The sequence below is a fragment of the Populus nigra genome, chromosome 11, assembly GCF_951802175.1.
Source record: "Populus nigra chromosome 11, ddPopNigr1.1, whole genome shotgun sequence".
Classification (NCBI taxonomy): Eukaryota; Viridiplantae; Streptophyta; class Magnoliopsida; order Malpighiales; family Salicaceae; genus Populus; species Populus nigra.
The window spans coordinates 13,102,683-13,123,493 of NC_084862.1; the positions used below are offsets into that span (position 1 = coordinate 13,102,683).

The following is a 20,811-nucleotide window of genomic DNA, read 5'->3' on the forward strand; positions in this document are numbered from 1 at the left end:
TAGTCATCAGTCATCACATCAATCGAGAACGACGAGCCTGAAAAGAGAGGATTGAGGGGATGGATAGATGGGGTGTAAGTTTTCCACACGGACAGCTTTCCATGTGCTGTGAAATGCCAGGGAAACTACAAGGTACATCTGAGGGTTCAAAGTTCTCGATCTAAGAAATTCAATTGAGAAAATTAAGTTTTTCATAAGACATAAGACAAACACAAAGCTACATTTTGTGTACACGAAGTGGAAAAACTAGGAATATAGTCACAGATAAATGACAATCCAAAAATTTATAAGAGAAAGGAAGCCTACCCAGCACCCAATAGATTACCGTACAGAAAACATATCAAAAGAACCGACTGCTAAATTAGAATACCTCGACATAGATTATATCTTACAGATTGATAAATAAAAAATGCAGTAAATGTTCTGAGCTACTCAACCTGGACTTGATTACTCAACTCTTGGATACTACCTCTCCTTTACAGGAAGTTCAACTTCATGAACCACTGCTCTAGTGTAATGCTCCTTGGTTTTCGTCAAATTATGCACACAAAAGCTTGAATATGTCCCCTGCTGGCACATGAAAAAAATGCATTCCATCCTGCCAAGCCTGGACTGTCTCTTTAGAAAGGTAAAAACTGTTGCACACTCCTTAAAAGAATGATCCTTTGAGTTTACTGTTTTCATGTCTCATGGCCTCTGTAGAAGAAGAAGCCGGAGCTTTTTGTGCAAGCACCTTCAGCAAAAGCAAACTCGTAAATATCAAGTAGAAATTCAAACACAAAACTAGACCCTGAAAAAAAATACGAGAAAGAAAAATGCTTCATTTATTGAGGTCCTTGTTAAATCTCCACACTCCACAGCACAAATGCAGGGGCCAGAACAAGAATCGAAAGCACAATGCAACAAACATAACCAGCAACACAAAAACTGAAGTGACTTACCTAATTAAACTCAGAAAGGAGCCTCTAGTGATTCATCCCAAACTTCTGCACTGCCATTAGAAGCATCTTCAACATCTTCTTCCATTGAAAGCCTAATATATTCTCTATGCGCAAAGCGATCCCAGTCTGTCAGTGTTGGATTCTCACGCTCCTGTTTCATTGCAATGCCATCAAGGCTTTTTTTTATTAGCAATGCTAGGTTCAAATTTCATATTGAGCATTGAACATAAATTAGGAGTTACATTACCTGACGAATAAGAAATGGATCACGGGTTTCAAATGCCATAAATTTATTAAGGTTGAAAAGGATGTTGAAAACGCTTCCTGAAAGTTTACAACCTTTGAGGTCACGAAGGGTGATATAGCTCTCATCCTGCAGCAAGAAAAGTTGAACAGTAAAAATCCCAAAACATCTCTAGATGGTGGTGTGCAGGGAGTAACAGATAAGTAACTGGTCATGTTTTCTTAAGCTCCCAATGGGAGTAGCTAATTTGTTAGAGACAGGTACTGAAGAAGGTGGCAAAAATTTCAGAGCATCTTAAAATGTAGTTTTCCTTGAACATGCTTCCATGTGCACTTCAAATAGATTTAAGGAGAGAGGAACTACCAGTAAGATTACAGAAGAGCAAAGGGCAAACCTCTGGTCCAATCATATCAATTATCTGGCATAATATATCTTCAAAAAGCACAGGCTCTTGAGCCATGCACTCCATCCTATGCAACTGCTCCTCATAAAAGAACTGCATCTCATTCCGTGTCAGGATTCCATTTCCATCCAAATCTATGCATTTGAACCTAAGAAAGAAATTGAACATCACAACTCACAGGCAGTTGATTAATAAAACCAAAACACTGCATCACCATCACTGCTTGAAAAACAAGTGTTTGTAGGTCTGTACAATGTAAACTCCCTAGAGAAGCACTCAAGAATCATTATATGATATATTCTACAACAATGAAATGAAAACAAGTTTTATTTTTATCTGCTTTACTAGCATAGCCAACATGGAATAATGGCCAGTAATTGACTGGAAATTTCTCCTACATTCAGGGCCCACATATCACTCTCCCTTATCAATCATGTTTTAGAAGTTTCACCATTTCAGAAAAAATTTCCAGTTAGGATTTTAAGTCTCCCACATTTCCCCGGTGATTTTAAGTCTTACCAGTTCCAGTTAGGCTATGTGTTCTGTTCATGCACTAGTTAGTCTTTCAGCTTGAACAAAAGCACACCACCTATGTAACTTATTGAACAAGGAATATATTCAAAAAACTTAACAATGCTTTGTTATTCATGGTTACACTAGCGTAACTTGTGGAGGAAGCATCTAACAAATGAAACAAATATAAAATGAATATTTCCGTAATATTTCATAAGTGCACAATTGTAGTTCAACTCCTTCACTCTACAGGATGATAAATGCACACATACCAATACTCAAGACTTGGCTCAGATGACTTGTCTTCCTCTGACAAAATGAAATACACAAAATCTTCATATCCCATCTTTCCTTCAACCTTGCTAGTAAATTTTCTAGCAACCTGCAAGGTATTTACATCATAAAAGCATGACAGTTCAGGTCTTTGACTAGCAAAGAAAAATTTCTTGCTGTAAAATTGTAGGTAAATTGACCCAAAACACAAAAGCATCATTCAACAGCCACAAACCTGGGAGAATACTCTATCAACAATCCGGTAGGTAAGCGCATGGTTCCCATATCTAATAAGGTTCTCTTTGTCGATAAGAAAATCATGATCTGTGTCCAGCTCCCAAAACTTGCAGTATATCACATAAAAGTGCTCATAAGAGAAGTACCTGCACATGAAATCATAAGCAAAATAATTAGGATCATTAAAAATTTGATACAAAACGTTACAAGCCTAAATTTCATTCCAATTACATGAAACTAATTCTGATAACCTGAAATATTAATGTTTCATATTTTTACAAGTTTATGATAGGCACAATGTCCCTTCGAGGAAAATTCATGTTGCATCTTCACAGCAATACTTACCTCAAAACTTTATTTATGTCCTCTTCTTCATCTGCATGTTGCATTGCATCAATTAAGTTCCCACGCTTCAGCTCCCTGAGGGTAAGATTACCATTCCCAGATCTATTTATGTAGTAAAAAATTCTGTATATTACAGTTTCAGCTGCCAATTGCAAAGGAAAATTCATGTTAGGAAATCACACGACATTAAATGCATAGCAACTATCACAAAGCAAGAGCAGCCTCTTATGGCTTATTCAGGCTGTCAGCCTCCAGCTATACTCCTCACCCAGACAGTATAAACAGCCAATCAAACAGGCAAAAGAAATTATGGCTAAACACACTGAATTAACCAGAAAAAAACCAATTCAATTGAACTGTCCATCAATTACAAGCCACTCTCGAATGAACACCACACCAATCAACCAAAGGAAAATTCTGGCAGAGTTTACACATCGCAACATTGCAAAAGTTTCAATCTTTTCTGTATTCATAAGGTCATGCTTTCCACACAATGAGAAACCAGTTGAGAGTTTACAAGAATATAAAGAGCAGAACTTTACTTCTTACTCATATGACATAGCTTTTAATAACTCTGTGCCTTCCTTCCTATAAGAATGGACATAATGTGCAATGGGTGCCCAAATCCATAAGGGCTGGTCAGATGTCTGCATGACTCAATACATTGTAGGAGCTATTCTCACACCAGATAATATCACCACTAAAAAGCACATACATTGTGCACGAACTTTTCTGTTAGTTTTACTTTCAAAAACACATTTTTCTTTTTGCAATAAACCAAATGTCACTAATTTTAGGGTGCATTTTAGGCCCATACATACTGAACTGTGCCATCTGATCTTATTAGAACTCATCATTCAAAAGGAGCCATCTATAGTTTGGCAATTTTGAAACATGTTGCTCCAGGAAAAGAGAATACCAGCATTCTTGAAACTACAAAGAGTAGCTTTAGAAATGCTTGGCGTCAGGTTCATGAGAGAAGCTTGATAATTGCTCCATTCGACAACATAATCCAAAAATCCTTTACAAATTTTTAATGATAGATTTCATTTTCAAGGAAGGGACAATCACACCATAAATGGATTCTCTTCAAAGTACCCCCAAGTTCAAGTTTAGATGCTTTGCTATAGCTTGTTAACCAGCAAAAAGCACCTCATTCATTTGAGGAATAATAAAGCTATACATGTAGTTCTCATCAGAATGAAACACGTTTACGAATATTTAAAGAAACAAATCAATTCAGATGATTTCAATACCATCAGTAATAAGTGATAAATTTTACCAATAATCGAGCATGTATTATAATGGACAATGCATCTCGCAAAGTTAAGGAATCAGAAATATGAATAATTGCTTTGAATTAGAAACAACCAAAAGTTGATTAACAGGCTGATAACGAACCATATCTTTCCTGAAACTCGGGTGTGCTCTGTAAGAACTCCAATCCTGGATGAGTTGCCAGTAGTTCTTGAAGCACAGGTTTAAAGTCTTCCTGTTATCAATATGAAAATCATTTTAGAAATGAGTGAAACAATAATTTCACTAATGAATCATACATGAAAAAGCAGCAATCCATTGATAACAAGACCCAGAAATGATTATCCTGATACACAAACACCCCTACCTGGGTGAGGTATTTGAGATCTGGTTGTTTCAAAATTGTGAAAATTTGGGTAGCTATATCCAATGTCAACATGTTGCCATTTATCCAATAATCAAGAAAAGCATCCCTGCACATAGATGAGGAAGAAGTTATGCAACCAAATAACGCAAACATTTTTTGTGCGGGCAACAGCAACTAAATTGCAACATCATGTATCCTTGAACTACTCTATCAAACTTAAAATGTAGCTTATTTTTATTTTCTTTCATAGTTTCAAATAACAGCAGCAAGCAGCCGGAAATGTCCCTTGTCCTGAGCTAAAGGGTGTACTATTTTCACATCTGTAGAGGCCTGTATAAACCAATATCCATAGCAGCCATTAAAGCAGTTACAGACAATCCACCCCTTCTTAGTTCCCCCACTGGAAGAGTGGAACTCCAATCTTCATCATCTCCTTTTGCTTTTCCACCAACACTGAATCCCCTCATTTCCGCTTCTAAAACAAAATGCACTACACCGAATTTAAGCAACAATTGCTATTTTCATACCCCAAAACAGCTACATCAAGAGAAAAGAACCTTGAATTCTAGAGATCCATTCCAAACAACATATAGCATAGCACCTGTCCTCAGAATCTTATAACCCTCCTCCAAAAATCCACAAAATGCATCAAGAACAAGTCCACTCTACTTGGCAAATTCCACTGTTACCACATAGCAAAAAAAACATGTTCCACCTATCCTAGAGCCCCACTCTATCTCCAAACACCATAAAAGGTAGCACCTCTCCTCAAAATCTTATAATCCTTCCTTGCTAAATCTACCAAATGCATCAAGAAGCAGTCCATCCTAATTGGCAATATCCACTGTATGCCACAAACAAGAAAAAGCATGGTCCACTAATGTAACAAAAAGCATCAAGAGTTAAAAGTAAATATTCTCAAAGTTGAGAAATTATCAATAATTGAATATAAAAATCCTCCCCTTTTGATTGATTTTTCTAAACTGTTCACCAAGACAAATTCCTTAAAGACTAGAAAATTTCATCCATGCCATGACTGCAACTGCAATTTAAAAACCATATTTGTTTTAAAAATAGCAATCCACCTTAAACAAACCAGTTTCTAACAGTCAAAGCCTAACGCTCTTGAGAGAGAGAGAGAGAGAGAGAGAACTGCAAATGAATTTTGACTTTGAAGCCACAATCCCAAAAGGTTTAAGCTAAAAAAAAAGCTACAGAAATTCACATACTAAAAATCCAAATAACAAATTCTTGGTTACCAGTCCAATTGGCGGTGTACAAAATGTATGGCAGTCATTCTTGTTAACTGGCATATAAATGTTAAACTGGTTCATAACTACAATTGTTGTTGTTAGTGTGTGTGCGTGGGGGGGTTGCAAATCAAGGGAGGAACACTAAACAACACACTCCAGAATTCCTTGCATAGCAACTTTGTAAATCAAAGCGAAAAAGAGCAAGAGCAAGGCCTTGATCTGTGAAAATCAAGGAGCTTAATTCTAGGTTTACTGTAAAACTAGAAACAATGATAGTTAGTAGAGTAGGGCACTTTATTTCTATAGCTGTCTCTGATCCTAGAAATAGGAAAGTGTGATAGAAAACCCAAAGTCTGTTTCTTCAAGTTTCTACCATAAACTCTCAAATCACCACTCAAACTGAAAACCACTCTCCCATCATTCTATTTGCCCGAGCATTCATAACAATCCAGACAACCATCTTTTAAGTCCTAAAATTATTGTTCCAAAGTAAATGAAAATAGTTTAAAAAAAAAGATGTGAGAGAAATTTCCAGATGTGGTAGAGAGTCATCGGGTATCGAAGAGAAATCTTGAAATAATGATAACCGAATCAGGTAAACAATTTTAAAGTAATTACAGCTTGAACAACAGGAGAATCATTTTCATAGGTCCAATAAACTACCTAAGACAAGAAGTACATACCTTGTCACGAAATCGGTGCTATTAACATCAATCCTTCTAAATAGAACCGTGGAGAAGAATGATGGCAGCTTGCATACTTCCTTTGTGACTGATTTGAACTCTAAAAACAAAATAAATAACAAACAGATTAGTTCATCAAATATCACAGAATTTGATATATAATCATTGACCTCACCATGTATTTGCAATCCATCCAAGCGGCCATAGAAAAAGTGATTGATCCGAATCAAGCATTGTTCTTTTAGTTCATTTGGTGTGGGGCGGCCATTTTGAAAATAAAACTACAGGCATCACAAGTATACATATTAAAAAATATATAATCCATGTCACTCAACAAAAATTTCGTAGATAAAAACATGAAGAAAAGAGTAGAAGAAAAAAATCATGGATCAGAGAAATTTTTTGTTTCAGTTATGCTTTAGTTTCGTTATCTCTTTTCAGAGAAAATGAAAGGAAATAGTGGCCACTGCAACATAAATTTCATCCTTTTGTTTTGTGTGTAACAAGAAAAAACATTGGGGTTTTGTTAAACCTGTGGTATCAACTCCTTTACTGGCTCACTGACTACTTTCAAAGGAGAGCCTAAATTAGATGGGCCAGCCCTTGGCTTTGTCACACGAGGGGAACCGGTTGAACTTCTGGGAGAAAGAGGCGGTGTGCTTCCCGCAGGAAACATGGAAGGTAAGGAATTAACAGTGGCAGCATTTGCACTAGAAGAGTTTCCAGAGACATTCAATGGAGCACCTGTCTTGGCATCATTAACCAGGGATGTCACCTGGACAAATATGAAGAGAGAAGAGAAATAAGCAATCATATTATATAAACAATTTTACTCAAAGGAACATCACCTATAAGAACTTACAAAAGAACTGATCGGCAAAATAAAAATCATGAAAGCAAGAATTTTAAAACTTCTCTTCTATAACCACATAAAAGAAAAGGTCTCTATAAAAATAAATCATCAGTTGTGTTTCCTTTCAGAACAGAAAGTACACAAAAAATGTTACGATGACATTGTCATCCAAGCCATGGAACAAAGTTCAGACACAAATATTACAAAAAAGCAATACTGGCAATAAAATGCATTATGGGCAATGAACATAAATTCAAAGAGATGAAGGGGGATTAAAAAAGAAAACAAAAAAATAAATTAATTCCCTGTTCAAATTTACACATGCAGACTAACAATTCTACAAGACTCGGACTTCTGCGTTGATGCCAAACCCATAGGTATCAAGCATCATCGTTGAACTGCTCTCCTTAACCTTAAAGAGGAAAAAAAATCTCTCTATAAATACAACGTATACACAAACATTTATATGACCACAACAACAAAGCAAAGCAACTCTATCAGCATCGATATGTTAATAAAAATGAACCAATCCATGATTTTTCAACCTAGCACAGCACTAATTCGAAGCATTAGCATGTTAATTAATTAACTAAATAGTTACATTATTTTAAGAGTTATTTGGGTATCAAAAATCCAATTTTTCCGTAGCACTAAAAAAGAAAAAGCATCAAGTTAACCCATAATTACTTCATCAAATACCAAATCAACAAGAAGTGTGTTTCCATATCTATCACACGCACTCCACAATTCAAGAACAATTCAAAATAAAAATAATTGTGATAATAATTTATTAAACTAAAAAGTAAAAAAATGAATCGAAATGAACACAAAACTGCAAAAGAAATAGGAAGAGATATCGAAAACGGTACCAGCTTATTGGGATCGGGAAGAGAGAGCCACTGATCGAAGAGTGTTTGGGGAAAGTGAGGGTAAGATTTGAAAGCTAAAGGCGAAATCTCTGGTAGCTGAAGCAACTCCGCATCTAACATGACAACATCGCTCGTCGTTGTTTCCATAATTACTAAAATCAAACCAAAACATAGATCGCCAAACCCTAGATTCTAATTATTGCTATTGAATCGAACCACGCCTTCTTCAATTCAATTTATTTCTGAATCTTTCGATTCGTCCAATTATCACACAAGCATAGATCTTTTGAGGAGAAAAGAAAATTTTCTTTTCAGTGAGGAAAATGGATGCGATTCAAGGAAGAGTGAATTTTTTTTTGCAGAGAGAGAGAAAAATAGAGAGAGGGAGAGAGATTTTTTTGGGAGAAAGTTGGAAAAGGAGAGTTGCAGATTATTTTTAAATAAACTTTTGAAAAAAATAAATAAAATAAAACAAAGAAATATAATATCAACCTTGACTTTAGTTGTCAAACCGTTCGGGTCTGACTCGGTTTAGAGCTTGAATCGTGATTTTCATAACAAATATTGAATCACGGGTTAATGTTGTTTTGTTTTTTTCTCAAAATACAATTCTTAGTTTTGACTGATTGTTGGAAATAGATTTTTTTAAAAATAGATTTTTTTGAATGAAAATATATTAGAATAATATTTTTTTATTTTTTTAAATTTATTTTTGATATTAACATATCAAAATATATAAAAATATAAAAAAATTTAATTTAAAAAATAATAATAATTTTTTCAAAAATATTTTTAAAATATAAAAATAAACATATTGTAAATTGAACGGGGGGAGAAGTTATGTTAAATAACTTTGCTTTAAACTTTCTTTTATATCAATTTTATCTTAGCACTCAAGGAATTTTATTATATGGATAAAAAAATTAATTAAAAAAATTAATTATATAAAATATTTTAAATAAAATAAATAATAAAAAAATAAAAATTAAATCTGGTAAATAAAAAAATCTCAATTGAGAAAAATAAAAAAAAAGATAAATAATAATAAAAAGAACAAGAATTAAAATTAATATAAAAATAAAAATGTTAAAAAATAAAATTAAAAAAAAATCAAAATAAAATATATAACAATTAAAAAATTAATGATGAAATATGATATGATAAATTAATAAATATTATTTTTTATTTTTCTACAACTTCTATATATAAAGAACCATGAAAGAAACATGGCCTAAGAATCCGTCGGATGCATATTGGGACGAGAATAATCTTGAAAGTGAGGTCATGAAGCAAGTCTCTTTGTATTGCATGCTAAGCTGTGATTTTGGGACTGCATGCAATATTCCAGGTATTTCTAGCTTTCTCTGCTCCCTCAATTTTATACAGATATATTGTGCATGTGCAGCGTTTCCATTCATTTAATTCATTTTCAATCTGTTGCTTAGTTTTACCAAGAACCCATGATCGCGATGCTTGTTCCTTGTATTTGCATGCAGGGAGTTCAATGCGTCAAAGAAGCAGCATATGACTATGCTGTTAGATGAACTTCTGTCGTCAGCCCTTCTCCTTCCTTGCTCTCCCAAAAGCGAACGAGCATGGTGCCACAGGTCAGATTTATAAGCTATTCTTTCCTGTTCTTAATATGCTGATGCTTTGAAAGTCCACCAAGATATATATATATATACACACACACACTTCAAAACCCAATTCTTATGGATGTATGAACAAATTGGCAGGTGGCGGGTGATCAAGATGATTGCTGGAAAAGGTTCAGCTTTGCGAGACATCACGGGGAAAGAATCTGAGCTAGTGGAGAAGATATATAGCTGAGGTTTAAATCACAGTATAAATTCGTGAAGCATATATATATCTTCCCATGATGACACTTGATCATAGGGCTTGAGAACCATATTTGCCGCTCTCTGTTTGTTTGTATCTCTGCTAGTGATCAAACTAATGATTTTTGGAACACAACCTTTGATGAGATATCCCCTAAACTGTATTTGTGACGAGGAATGCACAAGCCTGGGTGTGGTGCTCTTAATATGGTTTCCTGCTCACTTGTTTTGCAGAGATAAAAAAATGAATTACCGTGCATGGAATCACTGCTGCTGGTTAGTTTCGTACATGACAAGAGCATTCACATTGTATCAATGCTTTTAGAATTGTTGAGCCAACCTCACCCTGTTAAACGTGCATTGTAATACTGTATGCTAGCCTTCATATGTTAGATTATCACTAGAGTAAACTATCTTGGCTTTTTTCTGCCTTTTGATCAGTTTCCCTGGGATGCTAGATTTGGAAACTATAAATTTTAGTCATTTTACGTGTTTTTTTGGCTATAGATGAATCCTCTTTGCCTGCAGGTGCTGCATGAGTTGAAGAAATCCAGAACTCGGCGGACAATTCTTGCTTTCATTATCGCACTGTGATTTTGATGTCATACTTTTGAGCTTGATTGAAGAGGTCAGAAGAAAGAAAAACCACTGAGAAGGCGAAGAAACAAAATGAGAAAGGAGGTGGTGAGGAACAGCCATCATAGCTCTTCCAAAGAAATCCAATACCTATTTGAAAAAAAAAATGTAGACATTTCTTGATGAGTTCAGCAGCTGATGCTCATGATCAGGGAGGAGTACTGCCATAAACAAGAAGATGAAACGTCTGATAACAATGATGAAATTTGTCGAATCTTTGCAGGTACAACGTTTCTGAACACTATTCATCAGCCAATGCTCTTCATTTTCTGAAGGCTTGCCTGCTCTGTTTTTGTGTATCTGGTGCATTTATGATCAGATACTGCTAATTCCTGGTATCTTTCCAAATACAGCAGCTCATCACTAACACAACATTGGGCCACATGCTTAAGATATTCATTAGTACTGATGCGTCTGTTCTAGATGTTTTATCCTTTCTTATTATTCCCCAGCAGTAAAACAAGATTTCCAGTTTCTGCAACAATCTTTGACGGTTCCTAACACCAGTGGTCAACTTTCTGCCGCCCTTCACTTGTACCTGCTTATACTTTATTCTATCTTTTACAGGCTCTGTGGCTTCATCGTCTCCTTGCGTTGGATAAGGCATTTCACAACTAATCTCAGTGGTACATCCAGCCATGCTGTATGTAAATCCAGCTTAAATGCTGACCTTGTTATCTTTATGGATAATGAGTTGCATCTCATGAATTCCTACACAGCAATACCTTGTGATGACTTTGAGGATATTCAAGCATACAGGCAATATATATCCTGAAGACCCTGCTGAATATGGCATGTCCTGAAAGATCATGTTAACATGACCAGGAAAGCTTCAATAGGGTTTGAAGGAGAATAACAAGTAGAGAGATTAAAAAAAACAAGCACAATTAATCATACAAGAATACATACGGAATATATTTTGATTCGACAACTTAATCCTGCTTCATAGAAATTCAAGGTAGAAATTTACAAGAGTTTACATAAAATTACTTTCTCATTTAAAATTATAAAGTAATTCAAAACTTATTTTCTAGCCGCCAAAATGCAAGAAAATAGAGACACCCACGAGTATATCTTCTAACCCTAAAATGTTATGATTTTAGGTTTTTATATATAGACGATGCACATGTGTTTTTTTTTTTTTCTCAAGACACAATTTAAAACAATCCCAACTCTTCTGGAATGTTTCTACCATATTATATATGTTGCCTTGATGGTATACTTTTAGCTTTTTATGGAGAAATACCTTGAGAACAAGAAAAGGATGGAGATGTACCATGAAGCAATCACTCAAGCGGGGACGTGAATCCAAGCTCTAGCCCTTTTTGCTTTACTAGTCTATGGGGATGTAGCATGTGAATCCTCAGGGCTCAAAGCGTAGTGTCTGTCCTGTCCTGCCGACCTAGCAACGTCAGGGGAAAACTGAAAAGTACTGAACTATGATAGGCCGGTGCATGACGGGTTATCTAAGAATAAGAATATAACGGTGGTTATTTTTTAAATTATTTTTTATTTAAAATTATTAAAATAATATTTTTTATTTTTTAAAATTTATTTTTAATATTACAACAATCTAAAAACATTAAAAAAATTTATTTAAAAAAAATTTTAAAAAAAATTCATATAATATAAAACAAGTTGAATTGCAGCCCAAACATGTTAAAAATTTAAACCATATAAGGGTTGATTTAATGCAATTCAGCTGATTTGATAAGTTCAAAGGCAACTCGGACAATTAATAAAAACATAAGTTGACTTAAAAAAATCAATACGACATTATTTTATTTAAATATTGAGACTATAACATATTGAATCGTTCCGGATCAACTTGGGTTAACTTATTAAATTTGTAACTTTAGATTATGAGACTATGATAATCTTTTTATAAAGCAAATCAAAATAAATTATGAAGATCAATACTCAATTAATCTAATCTTGAAAGATAAAATTGAAAAAAAACCCGACCTGAGTTAATCTGTCAAATCTATAACATGAGTTATGAGATTATGATAACTTTATAAAAAGTAAATCGAAATAAATTTCAAATCTCAATTCTCAATTAATCTAATGTTAAAATATGAAATTAAAAAAAAACAAAAAAATAACTCGAGTTAACCCGGGTTATCTCACCAAACCTATGATTCCAGTAATGTTACTGAAATAACTTCGTAGAAAGAAAACAAAAAAAATAATATAGATCAATCCAGGTTACCTTACCAAACCTAAAACTTAAGTCATGAGACTTGTATAACCTCATGTAAAGTAAATCGAAACAAATTATGAAACACAGTTCTCAATTAACCTATTGTTGAAGAATAAAATTGAAAAAAAAAATCAATCTATAAAAAGATAATAAAACAATCCTAATTAACTAGAGTTAATCTGCAAAACTCGTGATTCAAGTCATGAGACTATAATAACCTAATAGAAAGTAATCAAAATAAATAATGAAAACCGATTCCTAATTAACTTAATGTTAAAATGATAGAATTCTAAAACAAAATATTAATTAAAAAAATTTAAGTTAACTGAGTTAATCCGCTAAACTTGTATTATAAATGATGAAATTAAAATAACTATATAGAAAATAAATTATAATAAATTATAAAATTAAACATCCAACAAATTAAATGTTAAAGAATAAAATAAAATAAAAAATTAAAAGTGAAAAAAATAAAAATATTATTATAATAAAATAATGCAGTGAAGACCAATTATCCTAAAGACCCTATGCCCATGCTGTGTCCCTTATCCATAACGCATGCACTGCAATCCGATTGGCTGACTACGAACACTTGCTTTTTTCCTTTGAAATTGCTCCACAAGACTCAATATGTTGAAAAACAATCTCTAAAACACTACAAACAATTCCCAAATTTTCAAGTTTCTCTCCTTTTCCTCGCAAATTTACAGGTACTCTCTTTACTTCTTCGGCTATGGCTGGTTCTTTTGTAAAATGATAATCCATGAACATTGAACGATAACAAAGCCATTAACATGACAATGTTTTCCACTGAGTTTATCTCTCATAGTTGTAGCTTTCCCTTCACTAGCAAACATTTTAAACTCTCTTTACATTCACTTCAAAGCAATGTAGTTAGCTGCATAAACCCTACTAATAATGACACTAACAGTAACCTTGGAAACCCACCAAAATTAAGTAGGGTTTTACCCGAAACAAAACCAACCCATGTTTTATCTTATGGTTTCAGAGAAACCCATTTGATGAAACTGCTTAATAGGTCTTGTAAAGCAGGCAAGTGTAATGAGTCACTCTACTTTCTTGAATGCATGGTTGCAAAAGGTTATCAGCCTGATGTTATTATGTGTACTAAGCTCATTAAAGGGTTTTTTAATTCAAGAAATATAGAGAAGGCTACTAGGGTGATGGAGATTTTGGAGAAGCATGGTGAACCTGATGTTTTTGCTTATAATGCAGTGATTAGTGGGTTTTGTAAGGCTAATCGGATTGAAAGTGCAAAAAAAGTGCTTGATAGGATGAAAAGAAAGGGATTTTCGCAGGATGTTGTTACTTACAATATAATGATTGGGACTTTTTGTAGCAAGGGAAAGATTGATTTGGCTTTAAAGGTTTTTGAAGAGTTGTTGAAAGATAATAATTGTAAGCCAACTCTTATTACCTACACGATTTTGATAGAGGCACACATTCTTGAAGGTGGGATTGATGAAGGTTTGAAGCTTTTGGATGAGATGTTGTCAAGAGGGCTTGAACCAGATACATTTACTTATAATGTAATTGTTAGGGGGTTGGGCAAAGAGGGGAAGGTTAATCAAGCTTTTGAGCTTGTTAGGACCTTGAATTCTAGGGGTTGTAAACCAGATGTGATTACATATAATATATTGTTACGAGCGTTGTTGGATCAAGGGAAATGGTATGAAGGGGAGAAACTGATGGATGAGATGTTTTCAAGAGGTTGCGAGCCTAACGTGGTTACATATAGCATTTTGATTAGCTCACTGTGTCGTGACGGGAAAATTGAGGAATCAGTGAACTTAGTGAAGGTTATGAAGGAAAAGGGTTTGACTCCGGATGCTTACTGTTATGATCCATTGATTGCTGCTTTTTGTAGAGAGGGAAAACTGGATATGGCAATCAAGTTTTTGGATTACATGATCTCTGATGGTTTTTTGCCAGATATAGTCAACTACAATACAATAATGGCCGCTCTTTGTAAGAATGGAAATAGTGATCATGCTGTGGAAATATTTGGAAAGCTTGAGGAAGTGGGTTGTCCCCCAAATGTCAGTTCTTATAACACAATGTTAAGTGCATTGTGGGGTTCTGGAGACAGATATAGAGCCTTAGGAATGATATCGCAGATGCTTAGCAAAGGAATTGATCCAGATGGAATTACTTATAATTCACTTATTTCATGTTTGTGCAGAGATGGAATGGTGGATGAAGCTATTGGGCTATTGGCAGACATGCTAAGTGGTAGGTTCCAGCCAAACATAGTCAGCTATAATATCGTTCTTCTTGGTTTATGCAAAATACATAGAATTGATGATGCTATTGAAGTGCTGACAGCAATGATTGAAAATGGTTGCCAGCCAAATGAAACTACTTATACGTTGTTGATTGAAGGTATTGGTTTCTCGGGATCAAGAGCTCAAGCTATGGAGTTGGCTAATTCTCTTTATAGTATGAACGCTATTTCTGAAGGTTCATACAAACGTTTGAACAAGGTCTTCCCTTTGCTTGATGTTTACAAAGACCTCACTGTCTTTGGACACTAAGAACTAGTTTTTGCTGTTCTTGGATGTGTAATGACCATATCAGATGCTCTGATCTGGGCTGTTTGTTCTCTATATGGCCTTAAAACTTACAAGAAACAAAAGGCAGGAAGGAATTATCTGCCCGAGACTCCTGATATGTAGTCTATTTCACGGTATTTTGAGTTAAAAGCATTTCACCCGGTTGTTGAGAGCATAACATCAGAGCCCACAATCGAAGAAGCAACCTATCAGGCACAACCTAAGAGCTTGAGCCTTGAGGTGATTTTCTATGTCCTTTGGACTAACCTGCCACATTCTATCTTTAATATCAGTAATATGGAGAGGAGATTCATGTCTTGAGTCTTGATGAAAGAGTACAAGAGAGCAACATCACAGTTCTGTAAATAGCAATATGTGTAGATCCATCTTTCTGTACTAACCGGGGATTTTTTCAGAATGAGATGGTAACAAGCTTTGAACATGTGCCCATGTTTTCTTTCATTCGGCTGTTTCTTTTTTGTAGAGGAATACCTGAATTTTCTTATTATCTTATCAGGATGAAACTCAATAGAATCCAAGTCTTTGTTTCTATTTTTTATCCAGTCAAATAACTTATTACCTTCACGTTGGTTTAGTTTATTTATTTGGACTAGAACTGGATGGATTAAAATGGTTCTGCTGATCACTGATGGAGAACAACTTATTTAAAGGAATTGCATTGTCAATAAAGGCTAGATTTCATGAGATCCGAAGCCTAAAATTCCTGGGCCTTGCTTGATAAAAATGAACTCTCAACAAAGCACAGACATTCAAATGGATTGCTAGGACAATAGCAAACCAGTGGCATACAGTAAATGTTAGAAGATGATTGTTGCTTCTCCTCCGCTGGCCGTTCGTTTGCTAAATAGAAGATCGATCACTCATGGTAAAATGGACACATCTTCAGAATATACGGCTGCTTGCTCATTGGATTTTGGCCCTTTTTTTTCTGGTATTGTTCTTCTGGCAGATGTTAAATCTTGAATTTGAATAGAAGCTAGGAAAGACTTCGGAAATGTATATTATTGAGAGTTTGGTAGCAGTCAGGATTCAAAGTTGTTATATTTTATAAATTTATTAAAAAATATTTTTATTTTTTAAAATTATTTTAATATTAATACATCAAAATAATTTTAAAACAAAAAAAAATTAAATTTTTAAAAAACACACCAGGCCTTGCATAGGAAATATCGATAACTTTCTGAACCACTAATCTGACAGCAAAAAATGCAGGAGGAAATATAAACTAGCTAGTAAAGAAAGGTTCAGTTTGAATTACACAAACAAGTTTCAACACATCTAAATCCACAAAAAAAACGCAGCATAAGTTGACTTCAGAATAAAGTACAACAAAGCCACCTAATTTGATAAATCTACTCCTTGCCTTACAAGGGAAACCTATGCGACATAAAACCTTATCCCATTTCAGCCACCAATGTTTCCAAGTGATCATACATCATCACTCCTGAAAGAGTCTGTGCCATGAGAAAACTGATCGAAAAACCAACTCAATATGACATTACAGCACCGAGCTTCCATCATGTATCCTCTGTATACTAGCATGAGTTTTAAATCTTCCATGCAATCATGGTTTGTCCAATATGGTTCTAAGAACCTTTCTTTCTATCAACTTCTGATGCAATTCATCCGCCTCTTCAACCATACCAGCATCAGCAACACTTTTAATTAAAGTAGAATAAATCTCTTCATCTGGCTTGTATCGACCCGAGATCATCATTTCCAGAACTTGTATTGCAATATCTACCCTCTTATTTCTACATAATCCATTGATTACCAATCCGTAAGCACTACTATTGATCCTGTGGTCTCTCTTTCCCATCTCCCTCAATATCTCCACAGCATCCTCAACTTGATCTATCCAGCAAAACCCCCAAACCAAAGAACGATGGGTGATACCATCAGGAGCTATCCCTTTTTCTATCATTTGATTGTATAATTTCAATGCTTCATCCATATAGCCCCTTCTAGTCAATCCATCAATCACAGTGTTGTAAGTTATTAACCCAGGAGAACAGTTGCTATCACTCAAGAGGACAAATACTTGAAGGGCCTCATCCACCATTCCCTCTTTGCATAGAGCGGTAAGGAGAGTATTGTAAGTTATAATGTCAGGAGAACAATTTTCAGAAACCATTTGAACGAAAAAGTTAATTGCCCGCTCCACAAGTCCACATTTGCACAACCCATTAATCAGAATGTTGTATGTAACCACGGTTGGAGGATGGGAAGTTTTTTTCATGATTGCAAGGATCTCATCTACTTCATCCCATAATCCACAGCTACAAAGAGAATGGAGAAGTGTGTTATAAGTTATGGCATTGGGCTCCATCCCATGAGACAGAATGTTGTATGTAATCAAAGCTGCATCCTCGTACTTTCCCTCTTTACAAGCAAAATTAACCAATGAATTGTAGGTAACGAGATCTGGATAACAGCCCTCGATAGCCATATCTTCCAATACTTCCAAGGCACGCACAGTTCCACAATGCTTCCAGACTAGCTCGATGAGTATCGTGTAGGGTATTAGATAAGGAAGACAACCCCTCCTTAATTGCCCCCTCCAGAATTCCACAGCCTGATCAAATTTTCCATTATCAAACAGGCTGCGGATTATTGTATTGTAAGTGATCACATCTGGGGGACAACCACTCAAGCTCATGTCTTCCAGCAGATCAATGGCAGATCTTAATTGTCTTCTCTTACAGAAACCTCCTACCATCATGTTGTATGTAATAACATCCGGAACCAAACCAGACATGACCATAGTTTTAAGAACCCTTGAAGCTCTTTCTATCCGACCAATTCTGATAAGGCCCCTTATTAAGTTTGTGGAACAAGTGGAGTTGGGAATTTGGTTTACACGTGACATAATATCTATCAGCTTTGTTGCTTCCATCAAGCTCCCCTTTTTGCACAAATTCTGAAGAATTTCATTGTTGGTTTCCTCATCATTTTCAACAAGGGGTCCATCAGCAAACAAAATTGAAGATCCATGATTCCTTGTGGTCATTTCCACTCTAAAATCCCTCCCAGAACCTGATACATGACTTCCTACGCTCCAGTCATCTTGATCATTTTCATCAACTCTATCAATGCTGACACTTTGCACTCCTCTACACTGTAAAGAAAACAAAGTTCTTCCAGACTTGAGAAATTCTTTCCCATGCCAATACAACTGATTTCTGTAACTGCAATTTATTGAACAATTTAGATAAAAAGTTGACCCCTTCAATGCTGAGCAACTAACAACACCGAAACTTGACCCAGCTTGATTAGAGCACCTTTGTAAGCCTTGCAAACAATGAACCTCAACTATAGAGTTCTGCGGGGAAACTGTAAAACCCATCTTGTTCAACCTGCTTAATAAAATTATCTTTGTGATTTTGCAAGGACATACAACATAAGCATCCAGTAACTAACACCTTCTTTTTAATAGTTCATCAAAGAGAAGGCTTGGTTTCTCGCAAGAAAAGGACAGTTGATCAGTTGCTTTACACATTCATCAACAGGGGACTTTCTCCAAGATTTTCTTGCCTGCATTAGTTCAGCAGTAAAAGTTAGCATTACTAGCAACAAATCAAGAATCTCAAAAATAATAAAAGAATACAAGGAAGGTAAACCAAAAATCCAACAATAAATAAATAAATACAAGAAAATGAAGTATAATCAGAATGAAAATTCATCATACACTTGAAAGAAACAAAAAGCTTAAAAATCCATTTACTAGATCAAAATCACAACCATATCTGTTTTCATAAAAGATTATATTAAACACTAAGCTAAGTCGAAACCAACTTCAATCATAGAGCAGAGTCATTAAACATCAAGCCCGTTAAGGCCTAGAAAAGCATGTCTTGCCTCGTGAACATATCGAATTCTTAACCTTCACATTAGAAAAAAGATATAGATGGATTATTTCCACCATAAACAAGAATTAACAAGCAGCCCCAGAACATAAAATCCCCCAAGCTCCTTGAACTCTGATAATTCTACAAACCAGTTCACAAAATGTCAAACCAGAATCATAATCATTTCGAGTTCAGTGCCAATACAACTTAACTACACATCAAAACTGAAACAAAAAGCCATAACACTCGAGCATACTGAGAGAGAGAGCCTTAACCACTAAAACCCCACAAAACGTAAGAACCCATTACAGAACAGTAGCTTAAAAAACCATTAAAGCTTGAAACTTTGATTGAATTTATCACATAAATCACAAACAAACCTTAAAAAACTTAGCTTTGTGGTCTCCTTGTTGTAAGCTGTGACAGAAAGAGGCTTTCTTGTTCAGTTCAGTTTTGTGATGATGTAGTTAGAACAAAAATAACGTAACTACCTAGGGTTTAATAGTAATTGAAATTACAACTCGGTACTTGTTGTAGATAACATTTTCATGTTAGTCCCTCGAATGAGTGGAAACTACAAAATGACTGGTTATTTGCTTTTCTTTGTCGCCCTTGTAGACATGTTTTAATATTAGATTTAACTAGGGATGTTCACGGTTCGATTCGATTTAAATTTAAAAAACTAACTAAATCGAATTACATTAATTTTATAAAATATTAACCTAATCGAACCAAAAATGGTTCAAATCGAACCGGTCTGGTTCGGTTAAATCCTATTTTTTTGGCAAAAAACCAAGAAACTTAATCCCATCATCTAGACTCTCCCAAATCCTCTCCTCTGAGTTTTAAAAACCTGAACCCTAACCCGCCAACCCAAAACTCCACCTGGTCCTTTGGCTCTCTCATCCAAACCTTAGCAACCAAATCTGAATTCGTCATCAAAATCTACAAGAAAGACCTGGACAAGCCATTGGTGGTATTAGATCCTCCAACTATTTCAATCTTTCAATGGAAATGATCATGTATATGTGCTAAATTTCTAGATATTTGAAATAAAAATAACTTCAAGCTTTTAAATGTCCATTGCCAATCTTGCAAATGGTAAATAGTAAAAGCAAAAGGAGATTAATACGCAAAGAACATTTGATCTCTTTTAAGGCTGCTCCACTACTTTTTATATGTATATAGTTGCTTATTTTTATCTATGTCAAGAAATGGGGAAAGGAAAATTGAGAATTAATTGAGAGGGGAAGGAGGCGGCTTTTTGTGAGAAGCAGGAGGTGATGTTGATTGTTAGTGTTAGCTAATTATTTACACTGAAAATTTTTGTTAATTGTTTAGTGGGTCCTGTTTAGTGTAGGCCAATTTCTTGTTTAAAATCGAAACCGAATCGGACTTGCTAAAATTTATGATTTTGAAAATCAGTTTAATCAGTTTTTCATTTTGGTTCAATT

General features: G+C 34.8%; 3 protein-coding genes and 1 long non-coding RNA gene across 5 annotated transcripts; 2 read left to right on the top strand and 2 right to left on the bottom strand.

The window, feature by feature from the left end:
* Window positions 1–173: 173 nt before the first annotated feature.
* On the bottom strand, window positions 174–8,662 carry LOC133668448 (serine/threonine protein phosphatase 2A regulatory subunit B''beta-like). 2 transcript variants are annotated; one of them, XM_062088304.1, is made up of 13 exons: window positions 8,239–8,661; window positions 7,049–7,291; window positions 6,692–6,797; window positions 6,517–6,616; window positions 4,581–4,686; window positions 4,358–4,448; window positions 2,957–3,098; window positions 2,610–2,757; window positions 2,374–2,483; window positions 1,580–1,736; window positions 1,189–1,314; window positions 942–1,092; window positions 174–733 (listed from the first exon to the last, which is right to left on the bottom strand). In XM_062088304.1, the coding sequence occupies exons 1-12, from the start codon at window positions 8,383–8,385 to the stop codon at window positions 952–954; spliced, it is 1,617 nt and encodes a 538-aa protein (XP_061944288.1). In that variant the 5' UTR covers window positions 8,386–8,661; the 3' UTR covers window positions 174–733; window positions 942–951. The 2 variants fall into 2 exon arrangements, with proteins under 2 accessions (XP_061944288.1, XP_061944289.1); XM_062088305.1 differs by lacking the exons at window positions 174–733; window positions 942–1,092 and having other exon boundaries at window positions 1,549–1,736; window positions 8,239–8,662.
* Window positions 8,663–13,448: 4,786 nt separating this feature from the next.
* Window positions 13,449–16,591, top strand: LOC133667852 (uncharacterized). The gene is made up of 2 exons (XR_009833575.1): window positions 13,449–13,625; window positions 16,160–16,591. It is a non-coding gene; the product is annotated as an uncharacterized LOC133667852 (long non-coding RNA).
* On the top strand, window positions 13,555–16,038 carry LOC133667851 (pentatricopeptide repeat-containing protein At3g04760, chloroplastic-like). The gene has a single exon (XM_062087533.1). The coding sequence runs from the start codon at window positions 13,710–13,712 to the stop codon at window positions 15,468–15,470; it is 1,761 nt and encodes a 586-aa protein (XP_061943517.1). The 5' UTR covers window positions 13,555–13,709; the 3' UTR covers window positions 15,471–16,038.
* A 125-nt stretch (window positions 16,592–16,716) lies between the features above and the next one.
* Window positions 16,717–19,829, bottom strand: LOC133668823 (pentatricopeptide repeat-containing protein At1g08610). Its single transcript, XM_062088838.1, has 2 exons — window positions 19,738–19,829; window positions 16,717–19,043 (listed from the first exon to the last, which is right to left on the bottom strand). The coding sequence occupies exon 2, from the start codon at window positions 18,853–18,855 to the stop codon at window positions 17,074–17,076; it is 1,782 nt and encodes a 593-aa protein (XP_061944822.1). The 5' UTR covers window positions 18,856–19,043; window positions 19,738–19,829; the 3' UTR covers window positions 16,717–17,073.
* Window positions 19,830–20,811: the final 982 nt, after the last annotated feature.

Coding starts and splice junctions, on each gene's coding strand:
- LOC133668448 (XM_062088304.1), bottom strand. CDS start 8,385: ATGGAAACAACGACGAGCGATGTTGTCATGTTAGATGCGGAGTTGCTT. Junction 4,449..4,580: donor ATCTCAAATACCTCACCCAG/GTAGGGGTGTTT, acceptor TATTGATAACAG/GAAGACTTTAAACCTGTGCT. Junction 3,099..4,357: donor CGAGTTTCAGGAAAGATATG/GTTCGTTATCAG, acceptor TGCAATTGGCAG/CTGAAACTGTAATATACAGA.
- LOC133667851 (XM_062087533.1), top strand. CDS start 13,710: ATGACAATGTTTTCCACTGAGTTTATCTCTCATAGTTGTAGCTTTCCC.
- LOC133668823 (XM_062088838.1), bottom strand. CDS start 18,855: ATGGGTTTTACAGTTTCCCCGCAGAACTCTATAGTTGAGGTTCATTGT.